The sequence below is a fragment of the Gorilla gorilla genome, chromosome 1 (assembly GCF_029281585.2).
Source record: "Gorilla gorilla gorilla isolate KB3781 chromosome 1, NHGRI_mGorGor1-v2.1_pri, whole genome shotgun sequence".
Classification (NCBI taxonomy): Eukaryota; Metazoa; Chordata; class Mammalia; order Primates; family Hominidae; genus Gorilla; species Gorilla gorilla.
The window spans coordinates 118,087,441-118,106,956 of record NC_073224.2 but is presented as its reverse complement, the minus strand read 5'-3'; the positions used below and the strand labels follow the sequence as shown (position 1 = coordinate 118,106,956).

The window sequence follows — 19,516 nt, the reverse complement described above, 5'->3', positions numbered from 1 at the left end:
TTTTGTAAAGATGAGGTTTTGCCATGTTGCCCAGGCTGGTTTTGAACTCTTTAGCTCAACTGATCCACCTGTCCCTTGGCCTCCCAAACTGCTGGGATTACAGGCATAAGCCACTGTGCCTGGCTAAAAATAGCTATTTTGAATTTTCTGTCTCTAAGGTTGTATATTTCTGTCTCTCTGGAATTGGTCACTGGTATCTTATTAGATATTGGTGAGGTCATGTTTTCTTCGATGGTCTTAATGCTTGTGGATGTTCATTAGTGTCTGTGCATTGAATGGTTAGATGTTTATTGTAGTCTTCACAGTCTGGGCTTCTTTGTACCTGTCCTTCTTGGGAAGGCTTTCCAAGTATTTGAGGGGAATTGGGCGTTGTGATCTAAGTCTTTGGTCACTGCAGCTGTATCTGCATTAGGGGGCACCCTAAGCCCAGTAATGTTGTGGCTCCTGCAGACTTGTAGAGGTTACTGCCTTGGTGGTCTTGGGTCACATCTGGGAGAATTCTCTGGATTACCAGGGAGAGACTCTTGTTCTCTTCCCTAACTTTCTCCCAAACAAATGGAGTCTCTTTCTCTCTGTGCTGAGCTGCTTGGAGCCAGGAGGAGTGACACAGCACCCCTGTGGCCATTAATACTGGGACTGGCCTGGGTCAGGCCTGAAGCCAGCACAGCACTGGGTCTTGCCCAAGGTCCACATGGTGACCACTTGCCTGTCTACCACCTATGTTTACTCAAAGCCCAAGGGCACTACAATCAGCAGGTGGCAAATCCAGCCAGGCTTATGTCCTTCCTTTTAGGGCAGCAAGTTACCCTGGCTCTGGGCAGATCCAGAGATGCTATCAGGGCCTGGCGTTGAGAACCTTAGGAATCTTCCTGTCATTCTATTCTACAGCAGCTGAGCTCACACCCAAACCAAAAGACAAACTCCTTCTCATTCTTCTCTCCCGTTTCCTCAAGCAGAGGAATCTCTCCCCATGGCCACCGCTGCCCCAGGCCTGCAGCAAGTACTGCAAGGCTGTCGCCGATATTCACTCAAGGTCCAAGGGCTCTTTGGTCAGCTTGTGGTCAATGCTGATAGGCCTGGGTATCTCCCTTCAGGGCAATGGGCTCCCCTCTGGCCCAGAGTGGGTCCAGAAATACCATCCAGGAGCCAAGGCCTAGAATCAGGGACCTCAAGAGCACACTTGGTGTTCTACCCCACTGTGGTTGAGCTTGTACCCTGCCTGTAAGACAGAGTCCCCTTTACTCTTCCCTCTCTTTTCCTCAAGCAGAAAGAGTCTCTCCCTGTAGCCACCGGAGCTGGGAATATACTGGGTCACTCCTGAGGCCAGCATGCTCTGAGTCTCACCCAATGCCCACAGTGAGTACTGCCTGGCTACCACTGTTGATTATACAGAGCCCAAGGGCTCTTTGGTCAACAGGTGATGACTCCTGCCAGGACTGGATCCTTCCCTTCAAATGTGCTGGTTGCATTTTGGTCCAAGGTGTGTCTAGAAATGTCATCCATAAGCTAGGTCCTGGAATGGGGGCCTCAGGACTCTGGTCCCTTGTTCTACTCTGGCTGAGCTGGTATCCAAGTTGCAAGACAAATTCCTTTTTACTCTTCTGTCTCTTCCTGGGCTGTGAACAACACTGCCTGGCTTCGCAGTAAGGGTGGCAAAAACACACTCCCTGGCCACCAGCTGGGTAGCTGGTGTCTCAGTAGGTCATGTGCACCATAAGTCTACTGGGCTAGTGGAGTGGCAGTAACAGATGATATAAGGTAGGAGTTGCATTGTGTCTGAGAAGATGTGGAGAGGACTGTGAACCTACTTTTGTGCAACACTGAAAAGTATATGCTTCCTTTCAGTTAATTGACATGAGTCTTTGAAGAATAGACTCACATTCTGAGTCTGTGAGTGAATATTTTGTCATTCTACACCCTTACTTAGCAAGCTAAAGTCCTGAAAAATATGATTCCTGAATTTTCTTGATTTCCAGAATAATGTAGCGTATTCCTTAAAAGAAAGTGGTTTCATGAAAGGTGTTACTTTCAAAAAATTAATCTTCTTTTCCTTTTTTAAAAAATAGGATTAAAAGAGTAAAATTAATATCTAACAAAGGGACGGAAACTGACAATGACCCAAGTTGTGTCCATCCTATCATTAAGAGGAGACAATGTCGACCAGAGATTAGAATGTGGCAAACAAGAGAGAAAGCAAAATTTTCAGATGGAGAAAAGTGCCGTAGGGTAAGATTTAGATGGATTTAACAAGGGTTTTTTTTCCCCGTGTAACATTTTCCTATTAAGATTCTGTTAGAGATATAAAATAGGTACTAGTAGGTTTATAAATTTGTCCTAACAAGTAAAACCACAGGATATGAAAAGAAGATACCACATGAAGACTGGAACTTAGTCTTAAAATTTCTAGTACTGGACTTGTTATTAATTTTGCGAGTTATCCAGCCTTAGCAGTAGGCTGGTAGATTTAATAAACAGATTAGTGAAGAGGGTGCTGGGTCATATTCCAGAGAAGCAGTGATAGTATAGTAAGAGTTTGGGAAATTATTTTGTAGGTTTAAGTAGACATGGTCTGCTCTATGTCTAAAACTAGCTACACACTTTTATAGTCTTAAACTGTTTTCTTATTGGTTAGATTGTGGCATTTAGTCTAAGAATTATTGAGCCATTACTATAACCAGGCATTGTTCTGAGTACTTTACGTATACTAACATCTCATTTATTTTCAACAAACCTGTGAAATAGATGCTTTTATTATAATTTCTTTTTAGATGAGGGAACTCAGCTCCAAACAGATTTAGTAAATTGCTCAAGGTTATGTATCTAGTAAGTAGAAGAGCTGTGATTCAGGCTTAGAGTTTGACTTGAGTCTTGGTTTTTGAATACTACATAACACTGCCTCTTCATTTAGGATATTTAGTTTCAACTTAATATTTTTCTTAATTGAGATTAAGTAATATATGGATTTGTTCAGTTTTGGGTTAGTTTACTTTTGCTGCTTGGTAGTTTTTGTATGACTTTTTTTTGTTTTTACACATGCAGCTTATTAGAATATTTTGGGCTGTCCCCTGTGAAGGTATTGCTGTTCTCTTTGTAGGAGGTTTTTAGGCGTTTGGGTAATGGGGTGTCTGATGACCTGTCAAGTGAAGAAGATGGTGAAGCACGGACACAGATGATATTATTGCGTAGGAGTGTGGAAGGGGCCTCAAGTGACAATGGTTGTGAAGTTAAGAATAGAAAATCAATACTTTCAAGGCACCTAAACTCTCAGGTAATTTCTATTTTAGTTTATGAAAGTATAGGACTGAATCATTGAAGTTAGTAACAAAGCATTTAACATATTTTCCTATTGCTTGTTGGTTTGATTTTTGGCAGGTAAAGAAAACCACTACAAGGTGGTGTCACATTGTGCGGGATTCAGATAGTCTGGCTGAATCAGAATTTGAATCAGCAGCCTTCAGCCAGGTAAAGTATCTCTTCGAGAAATCAAGGTATATTTTTGAGTGTAATAACTTTATCCATTCCTTTTTTATTGGTTACCCTAAAGTTGCATTTACATTAATATTTGCCAGCCCTTCCCTGTCTCCAATTATCCATCTCCTTATCTAGCAGCTTTTAATGACTACACACCTAGAAAGAATATTTTCCTACATTGACCCTAAGCTTAAAAGTATCACAGATGATGCCCAGCAGAAGGTTACTTAATCCCTAAATAATGAGATTATTAAATATTCACTTGGCATATGAAGTTTATTTTTAAACATCATAAATTGGATTGATGCTGATGAAGACAGATTTTTGAGAAAGGAGTTCTGAAAGATGGGAGTAGTAAATCTCATCTTGAGAGCTAAAGGGCATATTATATTATTTGGAAAATTGTAACTCAGAGGTGAGCAGAATAGATGGTGGTGGTGTGGTTTTTTCTTTTATTTTGATTAACAAGGCAATTGTGGTCATGGAATAACTTTCATATTTATGTTTGTACTTTTCTTTGACTGATTATCCTTTAACGTTTTGGAGCTGAGTCCTGTTCACAAGTAGGTCTGTAGTCAAGTTCACAATATTTAGAGTTGGGATCACTTTGTGTGTGTCAAAAAGCTCAGCTAAGCCAATTGAGTGGGTCATCTTGGTGTGCTTACAGGAATCACTCCCCTCCCAGAACACCTTAGTTGATCAGTTCCATAACTTGGCAATAGCTTCTTAGAGGGAGTACTGCTTGCTAGAGACATCAGAGTGTAACATTTAAATATTAAAATCTATTATTGGCTGGACATGGTGGCTCACGCCTGTAATCTCAGCACTTTAAGAGGTTGAGGTGGGTGGATAGCTTGAGACCAGGAGTCGGAGACCGGCCTGGGCAACAAAATGAGACCACATCTTTACAAAAAAAAAAAAAAAAATATATATATATATATATATCCGGGTGTGATGGTATGCACCTGTAGTGCCAGCTACTCAGGAGGCTGAGGCAGGAGGATCATTTGAGCCCGAGTTTGAGGTTGCAGTGGGCTATGATCATGCCACTGCACTCCAGCCTGGGTGACAGAGCACGACCCTGTATCAAAAAATAAAAAAGCATTGTTGTTACGTGAAGCCCTATGAGAAAATGAATTCATGGTGATTGACTTCTGAAGGCTTTCAAGCCATTGCTGTAGATAAGTTGTTTTAATTTTATTTCACATGTAATTATTTTTAAAGATGAATAACATTTTTTGCTTTTTGTTTTCCTTTAAAGGGCTCTAGATCGGGTGTGAGTGGTGGCTCTCGAAGCCTCAACATGTCAAGAAGAGACTCAGAAAGCACCCGCCATGACTCGGAGACTGAGGATATGTTATGGGACGACCTGCTACATGGCCCAGAGTGCCGGTCATCTGTCACCAGTGACAGTGAGGGGGCCCATGTGAATACCCTTCACTCAGGGACCAAACGTGACCCCAAAGAGGATGTTTTTCAGCAGGTCTGTGCAGACATGATAAGAATAGCTAGTATTTATTGTGTTCTTACTGTGTGTCAGGCACTCTGTCATCTCATTTAACTTTACAATAATCTTGTAGGGTAGATACTATTATTATCCCCAGTTTAGAGGTGAGGAAACTGAGCATAGTCTATAAGTGAAGATGTTGGGATTAGAACTCAGGGAGAAGTAACCTAGAGTTGCCCTAACCTAAATTTTTCTGTATATTACTTTTTCTTATTATTTTCCTTAGAATGGTCCTTAATGTGTATTTTATACTTTGTATGAGTAGAGTTTGCATATAGAGAATATACCTTATATTTTCATGAACATCACAGTGTTACATATGAATTACTAGGAAATGGTATTGCTTGCTTTTTGAACAATGCATAAAATAAATAATGCTTTTAATTTCAGGTTTTATATTAATATCATAAAATCAGATAGCCATTAGAAGGTATTTCAACCTTCCAGCCAATGTAGAGATTAATTCTACATCTGTGTAAATTTTTTACCATCTGTTATGTGGTGATAATAGTTCTTACTTCTTAGGAATAGTGTGAAATAGCTAATGAGATAATATAAAGTACATAGCATAATACCTGGCAAGAGTAAATACCCAATAAATGTTAGCATTATTATTTATATCTCCATCAGATGATCAATTGGCCTCTTAAATACTTCTGGAGCTGGAGTGCTTGTTATTTAATGATACAGCTTATTCCACTTCTGGATAGATTGAATGATGAAGAAATAGTTCTCTTATCAACCTTTCAGTTGCTTAATGTCAATGATTGTTATGATTCTTAGGTTTTTGTTCTTTAGGCTAAATATTTCCACATTGGCTTGCAAATAGTGGATGATGGATATATATTTGTTTAATTGTCAAATATTCTTGATTCAAAAATACCATTGATTTAGGTTATACATTTTCATTTAAAAAATCGCTTCATTAAATGTATATAATTTTTAAAAAATGAACAAGAAACAGTGTAAATTTTCTCATTAAAGTTTTCTTTTTTCTTTTTTGGGACAGAGCTCACTCTGTTGCCCAGGCTGGAGTGCAGTGGTGCAATCATGACTCACGGCACCCTTAACCTCTCCAGCTCAAGTGATCCTCCCACCTCAGCCTCCTGATTAGCCACCATGCTTGGCTAATTTTTAAATTTTTTGTAGAGACAGGGTCGCACTATGTTGCTTAGGCTGGTCTTAACTCCTGGGTTCAAACAGTCCTCCCACCTTAGCCTCCCAAAGTGTTGGGATTACAGGGGTGAGTCACCATACCTGGCTCTCATTAAAATTTTATGCTACTTTTTCTGATTTTGCAGTGAGGCTAAATATTTTTTGCATTCAGTCTGAAGATTCATCTAAATTACATTAGTTTTCAGTAGTTATGCATAGTATCATGATGATGTTGATCTCCTTAGCACTCCCCTGCTTTGAGATTTGCAATATAATTTTAAGACATACATAAGAATAATTGAGTGTGGTAAACTCACCATGTCAAATGCAATAAATCATTTTCCAATCCTGTTCACGTAGCCTATTCTTCTTTTATTCCCTGTATTTCTTAAGACCACACTACCCACCCAAGTCAAAAAGCTTGAAGTCATTCTTGACCACATTTTTTTTTTAGATGGAGTCTTACTCTGTCACCCAGGCTGGAGTACAGTGGCACAATTTTAGCTCATTGCAACCTCCGCCTTCCAGGCTCAAGTGATTCTCCTGCCTCAGCCTCCTGAGTAGCTAGGATTACAGGTGTCTGCCGCCTGCCACCACACCTGGCCAATTTTTGTATTTTTAGTAGAGATGGGGTTTCGCTATGTTGGCCAGGCTGGTCTCGAACTCCTGACCTCAAGTGATCCACTCGCCTCGGCCTCCGAAAGTACTGGGACTACAGGCGTGAGCCACCGCGCCCAGCTGGCCCCATTCTTTCCACCCTTAATCGCTTATGTTCTTTTGATTCAGCTGTCTAAATACCTGCATCTCTCTGTTTCTGGTCACCCTGCTGGCCATCATCTTATCTCAACTGGATCATTACAGTAGCTTCTGTAGGGTTGCCTCTGTTCCTTTCATTTTCCTTGCTACAGCCAGAGTGATACTTCTAAAATACAAATCTGATAATGCCACTTCCTTTAAAATCCTTTTTTCTTCTTTCTGGATTGCTTGCTTCTGTTCCTTTATTTGTTCTAATACAGTCTCATCTCTGACCATTCCCTCCCTGCTCCTCACATGGTGAACTTCGACTCAACTAACCTTCTTTGTTTCTGATATGTACCAGGCCTCATGTGCCTCTGGGCCCTTATGCATACAGGTTTCTTTGCCTGGGACATAATTTTCTCTAATGCCAATTCTTTTGGTTCATTCCTTTTTATTTCCAGGCAGGTCTTGGCTTGAGTGATGCTTCCTTCAGGAAGCCTTTCTTATATACTCCTAAAGCACTCTTGCCTTTCCTTACCATGCTGTATAGTAACTTCCTTCAGAAGTCTATAAGCTCCTTGATAGCAAGGACATCTATCTTGTTCTCCATTTTATCCACAGGCATGATACATAGTAGGTGCTTAATATGAATTGTATAAGTCAGTGAATCAATCAAATCAGTGATTCAAATCAATAAATGCTTGTTGGCATTATGCTAAGCATGGTGGTAGAAGAGAAAAAATATGCCAGATGGTCCTTTTCTAGAAGGTTATCTTTTAGTTTGGGAACAAGATAATTATATAGGAAACAAATAGAGGACAACATAAAAGCACCATATAATAAGATGTTAATTTGTCTGATACAGACTGTAGAAGGTTTTCATTTCAGAGAAGGGCAAAGTTAGTAAGACTGAGGCTGTCAGAGAGGACCATGTTGGTGAAATGGGACTTGAGCTAGTATTTAAAGAATAAGACATGATATGGCAGAGGAGGAGACGGAGCTGTTTTCATTGTGACTGTCTCCACTTGAGCTTTTCTAAGCCTCACTAATTTTGTGTCCTGGTTAGACCAGAAACAGACTTAACTCCTCAGTCATTCATGTGATCTATAAGGCCTTTTAGTATCTCTCTTCCTTTACTTCCTATTACTCTCAGTGTAATCTCGTAGCTCTAGAAATTCTTTCTTAATAGCCCATGACTACACTAAGCTTATCCTCACTTCCATACCTTTAGAGAGGGAAGCAACCTTGGAGATCATGGACTGCTATTTCTCCTCATAACAGAAGACATTTAGTCTCTCTCTAGATGAGAGACTGGCTTAGTAAGGAAAAATGGACCTAGTGAGCCATGGTGGTATGTGCCTATGGTCCTTGCTACACAGAAGGCTGTATAGAGGGAGGCAGATGGGAGGATTGCTTGGGCCCAGGAGTTTGAGACCAGCCTGGGCAACATAGTGATACCCTGTCTCAAAAAAAAAAAAAAAAAAAAAAAAAAAAGAAAGAAAGAAAGAAAGAAAGGACCAGCATTATAGAGGTGGTTATTAGAGTGTTGGCAAATGAATGGAGCCTGGGAAAGAAAAACTAATGGAGGCAAGAAGGCATGGATAGAAACAATTTTATATTTTTCTTCTCAGAATCATTTATTCTGGCTTCAGAATTCAAGTCCTTCCTCTGATCGAGTTAGTGCAATAATCTGGGAGGGGAATGAGTGCAAAAAGATGGATATGTCTGTGTTAGAAATAAGTGGCATCATCATGAGCAGGGTAAGACTGAATATGTTTTAAGATTTTTCAAAAAATATACGAAGTGATCAGGAGCTATTTTATAAGAATCTCTTAGTGATTAAAACAGTATGACTCTGCTTTTGAAGCACATATATATCATATTATATATAATATTATTAACATATATATGTAATTTTGTAGTCACAGTCTTTACATGGTAGTATATACATTATTTGTTATACCTGGTCTCTATTAACATAATCAACCGTTCAGGTATGCTCTACAGATATTCCTTATCTCATTGAATCCCAATTTTTAATAAGATTTGAAAGTCATAAATCTGTATGTCATTTGTATTTATACTTTTAGAATGTGTTTTTAATAGTCTAAATAGTGTTTGATAAATACTGCTTTGTAACTCCATTTAGCTAACACAATAATGGTGGAAATTTTAAATTAATTCACAGGTCAATGCCTATCAGCAAGGAGTAGGTTATCAGATGCTGGGAAATGTTGTCACTATTGGATTAGCATTTTTTCCATTCTTACATCGACTTTTCCGTGAGAAGAGCCTTGACCAACTAAAGTCCATTTCAGCTGAGGAGATCTTGACTCTCTTTTGTGGGGCACCACCTGTTACACCTATTATTGTTTTGTCCATAATTAATTTTTTTGAAAGATTGTGTCTTACTTGGATGTTTTTTTTCATGATGTGTGTGGCAGAGAGAACATATAAACAGGTCAGTGGAGAAATAAGTAAAATTTTTTACCTGTTTTAGTATATGATATTCCATTGAGTTGTTTTTGTTCTCTTGATTTGGTCTCTCTTCAAGTTAATGTGGGCAATAAAGGATTGATAAGTGGACTTTTGATATTTGTGGATTTATTGTTTGTGTTATTGACTATTTACATATTACACGTTGTAATCTGAAATTTTGCCAGGCCTCATGTGTAGAATAAGTGGCTTAGCCAGTGAGTGAGCCTAGCCGACTGCTTAGCATCTGCACCTCAGTGTCCCTTTTTTGTTTTTTATCCATAGAATAAAATAATTATCTACATGTGATAATGTTTTTGTGAAAAATGGCCAAGTGAGAAATAAATTTATTGAAATTTGATAAAAATTATGGATGGAGGGTTTAAAATATTGGTGATATGCAGAAGAAGTGTGATTTATTTTATTTTTTTTTTTGAGACCAGGTCTTGTTCTATTGCCCAGGTTGGAGTGTAGTGGTGTGATCACGGCTCACTCCAGCCTTGACCTCCTGAGGATCAAGCAGTCCTTCCAGCTCAGCCTCCCCAGTAGCTGGGACTACAGGCCTGCGCCACCACACCCGACTAATTTTTTGTATTTTTGTAGAGGTGAGGTCTTACTTTGTTGCCCAGGCTTGTCTCGAACTCCAGGGCTCAAGTGATCCACCCGTCTTTCCTCCCAAAGTGCTGGGATTACAGGGCATGAGCCACCATGCCCAGCCCCAGAAATGTGATTTTGAATGGAAATGTAATTTGAGAATAAGCCAGAATCATGTATAAACATTTGAGTCTGTGAAGTAGTGGATCCATAAACGCCAACCATTCTTTGGGGGTCTCCAAAGAATATTCCTTGCAAATGTTGAGTGTACCACATTGTGAAGAAGTATATTACTATGTAACGTGCCTTGGAAACAACAGGGTAATGAGCTATTAATGAAAATTTTCACTGCCCGTCTTACTGATCACTGATTAGAACTTCATTCTTTTTAACATTTTTGTATTCTGGGAATATCGTTGGCAATTATATGAATACACAGACACATACATACATTTCACTGTGATTTTTTTTAAACCTCTTCTAGAGATTTTTATTTGCAAAACTCTTCAGCCATATTACTTCTGCCAGGAAAGCTAGGAAATATGAAATACCTCATTTCAGACTTAAGAAGGTGGAGAATATTAAAATATGGTTATCACTGCGTTCCTATCTAAAGGTGAGTTTTATTTGATTAACAATAGAGTATGTGCAAGAATATGCTCACTGAAGCTCCTGGCAGCAGTTACTCAGTAGACAGTGTAGTACTGGGTGTCAGGCAGATTATATCAGCAGCTGACAGACTTGCTGGACAGCAAGTTGGATGTCATCTCTCTGCAAAGCTGGTAGGGGTAGGTAAAGAAGAGCTTAGAAAGGGAAAAGAAAATCTAAATTTCCTAGAGGCAAAGTGACAATTAAATAGTTTATATTTTTCTGACTTTTTTGGGAAATACTCCAGCCGAAAGTATGTCAATGAATCAGTCACCCTTAATTTGGAAATGCATGGATTTCAGTACTTAAAGTTGATGATGTCCAAAATATGTTAAAATCCTATCTCAGAAACTTCTTATAAACATTATTTTCACACGAATGTAGTACAATTCAGAGTGTTAATAATGTGAGGGCGGTTGCTGTCTGCCAGTAACTAAAACATTAACACATGTGTCTCACTCCACAGAGACGGGGGCCACAGCGTTCAGTTGATGTGGTTGTATCCTCGGTTTTCCTACTGACACTTTCGATTGCTTTCATTTGTTGTGCTCAGGTAAAAGTTTCACATCTGCTTTAAGGAAAAATGAAAATTCTATTATGGAGTTCACTTTCTGTTTTAGACTTAGGTCACTGTCCTTAAGTATGTATTTTTAATGCATCTACATTTTTTACTATTTTGGATGTTTGGTAATTTTTCTAACTTTTCAAAATGGGAATACAAGTAATTCTGAAGTCCTTTCAAACTGTAAGATCGCTCTAATTTTAGTTGGTAATTATTAATTGATAATAAAACTATCATATGATTGCAAAATAACTGATTTTCTGACTACATTATTCCTTCTGTATTTATTAGTTGTCACTCCAAGGTAGATCTTTCATTTCTTTCCCTCTCATTTATTCATTCATTTATTTATTATACTGTGGAATCGTGTATTCTCGTTTTTATACAGTGGGTTAAAATCTATTACTATAGGCTGGGCATAGCAGCTTAACACCTGTAATCCCAGTACTTTGGGAGGCTAATGTGGGAGGATTGTGTGAGGCCAGGAGTTGAAGACCAACCTGGGCAACATAATGAGGACCCATCTCTATGAAAAAAAAAAAAAAATCTGTTACTATATTTGCTTTGTTGCCTACATTGTCCCAAATTTGGCCAGTGGGAGCCCCTAGAAACCCCCTCCTGTATCCTTTTGACAGGGTCTGCTTTTTGTAAAGCACTTCTGTGCTTTCTGCATTAAAACAAGTTACAGGTTTATCTTATACTTTTTGAATTTTATTGAATTTTAATGTAATTCTACTGTGGTCAAAGCATACTCTGAATATTTTCAGTCCTTTGAAATATGTAGAGGTTTACTTTGTTATCCAGCATACATTCAGTTTTATTAAATTTTCCATTAGCACATTGACAAGATTTGTATTCTGTCATTGTTGAGAGCAGTGTCCTTTATGTGTCAGATTACCTACATCCTTACTGAATTTTTTGGTCTGCTTATTCTGTCAGCCATTGGTGGAGGTGTGTTTAAGTCTGATTGTGGATTTGTCTGTGTTTCCTCTTCTGTCAGTTTTTGCTTTATGTGTAACTGGGTACATCCAGATTTAGCTTTGTTATCCATCTTTTTGGGCAGTTGACTTTTATGTCCTTTATAGTGATTTATTTATTTTTTCTGAATCCAGGATCCAATTCAGAATTACATATTGCATGTAATTGTCATGTCTCTTTAGTCTCCTTTAATCTGGAAAAATGTCAGGCTTTGCCTTTCATGACCCTACAAAATGTCTCTATTTGTAATGTTTCTTATTGATTTGATGTTAATTTCATTGCACCAGCTGTCTTGATTCATTTCTACATGTTATATCTTTGTCTACCTGTTTTTATTCTTTTGTTCTCATATTTTAGGTGTGTTTCTCATAATCAGCATTTCCTCTTATGGTTGCTTGGTGTTTGTTCGTTCGTTCTTCTTCTTCCTTTTTTTTTTGGTAGCCGGGACTACAAGCACATGCCACCTAGCCTGGCTAATTTTTAAATTTTTCATAGAAGTGGAGTCTGGCTTTGTTCCCCAGGCTGGCCTCGAACTCCTGGCTTCAAGGGATCCTCCTGCTTCGGCCTCCAAGAGTGCTGGGATTACAGGCATGAGACACTGTGCCCAGTTGGTTACTTGTTTTTTTAATCATCCTCACAGTCTTAGATTTTGGAGTGTCTGGCCCATTTAAACTTAATGTTGTTACTGTAACTACAAATATATTTGGTTCTTACTTTTTCTACCTGCTAATTTTCCTTTTTCACTCCTCTTGTCATCTTTTTATTAACCAAATATTTTTAAATATTCCACTTAATCCTATTAACTTGTTATATATTCTTTTACTATTGTTGTAAGTAGTAAAGAGATTACAACATGCATGCTTAATTTTTTATAGTCTAATAAACTGATTAATTTATCACTCTCTTGATAATGCTAGGCCCTTAGAACAGTTTATCCCATTTACCTCTTCACCTTTTGTATTATTGTCCTTCACCTTAATTTTACATATATTTTAAAACCACAAGATGTAATTATTATTGTTTTGTGTAATTAATCATATTTACTCACATATTTACCTTTTCCATTGCTTTTTATTTCCTGAATTTCTGTGTTTCTCTCTGGGATTATTTTCCTTCTACCTGAGTAACTCCTTTAGTATTTATTTTAGTGCCAGTCTGCTGGTGATGAATTCCCTCAGTTTTTGCTTGTTTGAAAAAATATTTTATCACTTTCACTTTTGAATGATTTTTTTTTTTTTTTTTTACCAGGAATTGAATTCCAGGTTGCCAGTTATTTCCTTTCAGCACTTTTAGGATTCTATTGCTTTCTGATTTCCACATTTTATCTTGAGAAGTCTGCTGCTAGGGTGCCATGACAAGCCAAAGCTAATATGAGTCAAACTCAGTGGGGAGGCAGAAAACAAAGGTCTTGTAAGGCAATGGAGCTGGCTAAGAGGAGTGGAGATGGGAGCCTACGTAGCCCTGGGGGAAGCGAGATGGAGAGGGCAGCTGCTTGGTGACTTCCTGTTTTTCACAAGGTTTCTGTGAGCATTATTTGTATGTTTTTCAGTAAATTCCATCTCACTTTGGGCTTGTTTGAGTAAATTTCTTTACTTTTAAATCAACAAATTTAAAAACAAAAACAAAAACCTTTTACTGGAAAATTTGACACATAATAGGCACTCAATATATGGTAGTTGCTGCTGCTATTGTTATTTGGAGCCTAAAACAGAATAAAGAACTGATCCTTAGGATTTTCTAGTCATACCAGTGGAATGAGCCACATGTTTTAGGGAGCTCACTTGACATAAAGCAAAGTTATTACTTTGAATAATGGTTGCCATATAGTTGTGAGTGGACACACTGATAGTTAAAGTAGCTGCAAATGCATTTGTCTTATTTTATTTGTGGTATTTTCCTTCTTTGTTACTTCTAGACCCTTGCTAAAGGAGAAAATCTAGAAAGCTTAGAGAAATATATAGTGATTAAATAAATAGGTAATACTTTATGAGTATTAAAGCTCTTCTGCTTTCAGTATTAAAATATTGGATTTTTGGAAATGTTCTTAAATTGACAGAGTAAAAGAGTAATTACATGATTTTAAGGTAAATGAAAAACTTAACTTTTTTTTGATCCTTTGTATAGGTTCTCCAAGGACATAAAACTTTCCTGAATGATGCTTATAACTGGGAGTTTTTGATCTGGGAAACAGCTTTACTACTTTTCTTATTGCGTCTGGCCTCACTGGGGTCTGAAACCAATAAGAAATACAGCAATGTTTCGATATTACTTACAGAACAGGTATCGATCAGTCCTGTCAATTGGGTTTAGTGGTTAGGGGTAGCGTAATACGCTGTAAGGTTCCTGCAGAGGATTCAGGGTTTAATCACGGTCTAGCTGTCACTTTCTAGCTACAGGACCTCACAAGTCACTTTGCTGCTCTGTAGTTGCTTATCCCTAATAAAATGGATGTAATATCTCCTCCTGCTCTGTGAGAATTAAGATCTAATGGATTGAAAAGACTTTGTATACTATGGAGAGATTTTTATTGGTGGTAATGGAGCATGCTTTTAATCTCATATTCTATGTCAAGTATTAGATCTTTAGAGTACTTGTCATTTAGCATGTATAATAAGCTTCTTGAATTCTTCTGTATCAGACATAGAATATATTATTCAGTGTTTGGAAGATACTTGGTTTTCAGTATGTGAATAGACACTAAGATTGAGAAATATCTCTCGTAAATACAGAGTAGTATAAAGTTTTTTTAATTTTGTTTTTAATTTCAAGTTTTTCTGTAAACTTTGAATAAAAACATTTATCATTCGTTTTTGTTTTTTTTTGTCTTAGAATCATAATGGAGAATTCTTCCTACAAGGCAAAATATAAGGAATTAGTAAAGTAAAAGGAGTTATCTTCTTCCGTTCCATAAATGTTTAATGAGGATGTTAGATTATCTAGGGGGATAGTGAGATGAATAAGATAGAGGTTTTGAACTCAAGGTGCTTACGTGCTAATTATGTTATGTTGCAAGTAATATTAAAATTTTTCATTGTTTTGATATTTAAATTGCTTCATCATTAATTTTTCATCACTAAATAGTTTTTCTTTGCCAGAGGGAGACTGATCAGGAATGGGGGCTAGAGCACATGACATATGTTCTCTGTAACAATAGCTATTGGAATTTCAAAATTTATTTTACTTGAAAACATGACCTTTGAAATATGCCAGATTTTATGCAGTATATATATTTTTTCTAAGAAATTTACCTTAATTTCTATTCCTTCCCTTAGATTAATTTATATCTTAAGATGGAAAAAAAGCCAAATAAGAAAGAACAGCTTACTCTAGTAAACAATGTATTAAAGCTGTCCACCAAGTTGTTGAAAGTAAGTCATAGGCTATGATACACTTTTACTATCATTTGAGTTAAATCAGTCTTTTCTCTAAGAAAACATTAAATGGCAGATGATACCTTGGGTTGGGAGGGGTCCTGGAAGTGGACTCTTCCACAGTGGCATCAGGGGTAGGGGTCACAGTGGTGGTTAGGACCAGAGGTGAGGTCACAGAGCTCCTGGAGGCAAGGTTAAGGACAAAGAGTGGCTCCCCATCACCAAGTTGGGCCATCTGGTCAAGGACATGAAGATCAAGTCCCTGGAGGAGATCTGCCTCTTCTCTGTGCATCAAGGACCAGGTTCAAGGCATTTGTCACCATTGAGGACTACAACGGCTATGTTGGTCTGGGTGTTAGTGCTCCAAGGAGGTAGCTAGCACCATCCATGGGGCTATAATCATGGTCAAGCTCTTTATCCTCCCTGTGTGAGGAGACTACTGGGGGAACAAGATTAGCAAGCCTCACACTCACACTACCCTTGCAAGGTGACTGGCAGCCTGCATCTCTGTGCTGGTGGCCTCATCCCTGCCTCCAGAGGCATTGGTACTGTCTTGGCCCCTGTGTCCAGGAACCTGCTGCTGATGGTGGTTACCCACCACTGCTGCACTTTGACTGGGGACTGCGCTGCTACCCTGGCCAATTTTGCCAAGGGCACCTTTGATGCCATCTCCAAGACCTACAGCTATTTCACCCCCAACCTCTGGTAAGAGACATGTTCACCAAGTCTCCCTATCAGGAATTTAGTGACCATGGCCTAAAGACCCATACCAGACTTTCCATGTAGAGGACCCAAGCTCTAGCTATGGCCACCATGTGGTGGTTTTATACCAGAAAAATAAAGTGAGTTAACCTGTTTTAAATACATTAATTAATGTTTTACTTCTCAGAACCCAGTAAGAGATAGATGCTAGGCTGTGTAGATTCAAAATGCTGACCTGATGGTTTTGGGTTAATAACTACTGTGAAAAAATTTCCAATTTTGTTACCCAGGTTCTGATGATTGCTGATGTCTGTCATATTTTATATATGTGTGTATGTGTGTGTGTGTGTGTGTGTGTGTGTATATATATAAATATATATATATAAAAATATATAAATATATATATATATAAAACTACAAATGACATATTGCTCAAATCCACCTAAAAAAAATCTTAGTTAGTAGAAAAGTAGGTGAGAACACATTATGGATTTTTTGAAGGTAGCTCTTTGAATATTAAGGAAAGACAGCCTTAAGCATTCATCTATACCCAAGACAAAACACAGCAAGAAGTCACTGAGTAGCTATGAGAAAACATGTATCTCATTTCAATTCTTTGATGTTTTTTGTAGGAGCTGGACACACCATTTAGACTCTATGGACTGACAATGAATCCCTTAATCTATAATATCACAAGAGTAGTTATCCTTTCTGCTGTCTCAGGTGTTATAAGTGATCTTCTAGGATTTAATATAAGAGTAAGTATCCCCACCACTCTGTAGCATCCTAGTCTTAAAAATTACTATATACAGAAATCTGTGTTCTTCACACGTGTGTGTGTGTGTGTGTGTGTGTTTCTAGCATGCAAATAACTCTTGAGGTAAAGAAATAGCCATTTTGATTGGTGGTCCACAGGCTTTTCAGCTTCGGTTTTCTCATTTTACACAAATATAACAGACAGTGCTCTTGAATGGAACAAAAAAAACAAGTTTGAATTTCATATCAGTTTAATAGCCTGAGCTGGGTAATGGTCTTACTCTGATCCTGGGGAATGTACAGATGTAGAATGAATGAAAACCAGTACATGAACTGCATTGTATTATTTTTGATCCTGGAAGTTTTAAATGTTTTTTCTCTATGATGTTCTATGGTTGCTATTGCCAGACTTGATACATTTTCTTCTTTTATAAAGGATTCTTAGTTTATAGTCATGTAAGTGTACCTATAAATCCCACCTGGTTTTCCTAGAACTAACTTATTTTGGTGATTTTGTTTTCTTAGCTGTGGAAAATTAAATCATAAGCTGAGTTAAATGCCTGGACTCTCCCCTGGCTGGTATCAAAACTTACCTATCAAGGAAAGTGATGACTGCAGAAACCAGTGAGATACCCACCTGCTTGTTCACATGCACAGGTGCTCTCAGCTCTGCCAAAGCGAATGAATGGTGTTTCTGGAGGAGCAAGTCCTTTTCCAGCTGGGTGTGCATGCTAAAAACCTGTATTTTCATGCTTTTCAAACAACATGAATAGTCAGCTGACTAAAGACTGTGTGTGTTGTGGTAACACAAGGACAATTTTGTAAGTTTGCGCTTCAGTACTGTGACAGTTATGTTTACTGGACATAGTCTTTTGGGCAACTATGATAGATGCCCAAAGCATGAAGCAAATATCTTTTATTGGAAATATGCAAATTCAATACTTTTCCATTATAGTCTGTAGAACTGGAGATTTCATTTCTCTATTAAAGAGAGATCAAGCAAACTATTTTAGGTTAAATCCGAATAAAAGAACTTTACTGGAGACTTTCAGTTTCTAGGTTTTCTTTGTTGTTGAAGGAAGAAAATTAACTTTTAAACTGTGAGTTTCTGTTAAACTGTGGAGAACTGTTTTGTTCGTTTACGACTTTGAGTTAATAACTGTATAGTTGTTGGCGAACGATGCGTGCGTACAATATGCCATGTAATTCAGCATGAAAAATTTAAGTATATGCCTACTCATCCATTTCCATCATACAACATGGTTTCCACATTCTATGTGGAAGCCATGGAAGCATTGTTTCCATATAGATCATCTGAGTTGTGGTTCCTAACACAGTGCTATGTGTCCTATCACAAGCATCATTGATAGTTTATCAGTTGTGCAACTTAATGTATTAAACCCTCCGTACATTTTCAGGTCCTCAGTGTCTATAATCGGCCATGCCATGCCTCTGATGATATAGGTTCTGTAATGCAGCATCCTGTTATACACATGCATATACATATGTTAATGAAAGCTCTAATAGTCTACTTATAATTCTTGCTCATTAAGTTACCTGCTTTGAAGAATCTCTCTCTTTTTTTTTTTTTCTTTGAGGCAGAGTCTCACTCTGTTGCCCAGGCTGGAGTGCAGTGGCACCACCTTGGCTCACTGCAACCTCTGCCTCCTGGGTTCAAGTGATTCTCCTGCCTCAGCCTCCCGAGTAGCTGGGATTACAGGTGCCCGCCACCACACCTGGCTAATTTGCAAGAATCTCTTTGAGGCAAATTGAAAGCTTGAACATTTTAATGATAAGGTTTTGTGAAGTTTTAAATAAACATAATTTAGAAACTTGGTTATTACATGTAAAGCATGTATTCATTCAAAATCAGAGGATCAGTTGCACATTTTCTAATAAGCAGGAATATTTGTGAGGTTTAGAGGTGGATCTCTGAAGAGTCCAGGGATTGAGGTCAGACCTTTCTGGGTTCAAATCTTTGGCCCTGCCACATATTAGCTCTTTGTATATCAATTTTCTCACTTGTTAACCCATTTATGGGGATAATAACTACAAGTGGAGATAATAACTACATAATAAGGTTGTTAAGATTAAATGAGGTTGTCATGTAAGGTACTTGCACAGTGTAAAGTATTTAGTACTCAGCAAATCTACAAGAAATGTGTTACTACTATTTAAAGTCCTTAAAAAAAAATCTCACTGATAATTCCTAACTGTGAAGATAGAAATATGGAAAGCAAGGTTGCTGAACTAGAAGTTGATTACCAAAAATATGCAGCCTTTTATACATGAGTTATAATTTTTTAAATGGTAAAACTCCATTATAGTGATAAACCTTTAGAAGGCAGTGTTCTGTAGAAGCACTTCAGCATCTCAACAGATGGTTCATAGAAACCGTGCTTTTACTGTTTCCATAGGGAACAGTAGCAGTGATCTCAAATCCAAAATTGAGCTCACTGCAAATTTCAAATGAAAACTGATGCCTTCATCTTTTTCTTCTACAAAAATGCTGTTCTATTTTTATGTACAACTTTTACACAGTTAATTCTTAGTTTAAAA

General features: G+C 37.8%; 1 protein-coding gene across 12 annotated transcripts in view; it reads left to right on the top strand.

Moving 5' to 3' along the window:
- The window catches only part of PHTF1 (putative homeodomain transcription factor 1), a 61,702-nt gene extending 43,702 nt beyond the window's left edge, over positions 1–18,000 (top strand). For 8 of the 12 annotated variants that reach the window (XM_031009097.3, XM_031009093.3, XM_063695676.1 and 5 more), the window contains 12 exons: positions 2,067–2,226; positions 3,095–3,268; positions 3,373–3,462; positions 4,733–4,954; positions 8,503–8,631; positions 9,060–9,332; positions 10,425–10,556; positions 11,055–11,141; positions 14,253–14,408; positions 15,401–15,496; positions 16,834–16,959; positions 17,483–18,000. In XM_031009097.3, the coding sequence (XP_030864957.1) occupies positions 2,067–2,226; positions 3,095–3,268; positions 3,373–3,462; positions 4,733–4,954; positions 8,503–8,631; positions 9,060–9,332; positions 10,425–10,556; positions 11,055–11,141; positions 14,253–14,408; positions 15,401–15,496; positions 16,834–16,959; positions 17,483–17,503 (1,666 nt within the window). In that variant the 3' untranslated portion in view covers positions 17,504–18,000. Of the gene's footprint in view, positions 1–2,066; positions 2,227–3,094; positions 3,269–3,372; positions 3,463–4,732; positions 4,955–8,502; positions 8,632–9,059; positions 9,333–10,424; positions 10,557–11,054; positions 11,142–13,376; positions 13,652–14,252; positions 14,409–15,400; positions 15,497–16,833; positions 16,960–17,482 lie in introns of those variants that run through there. The other 4 variants (XM_031009104.3, XM_055356449.2, XR_010129887.1 and 1 more) reach the window with 3 other exon arrangements.
- The last annotated feature ends 1,516 nt before the right edge of the window (positions 18,001–19,516 follow it).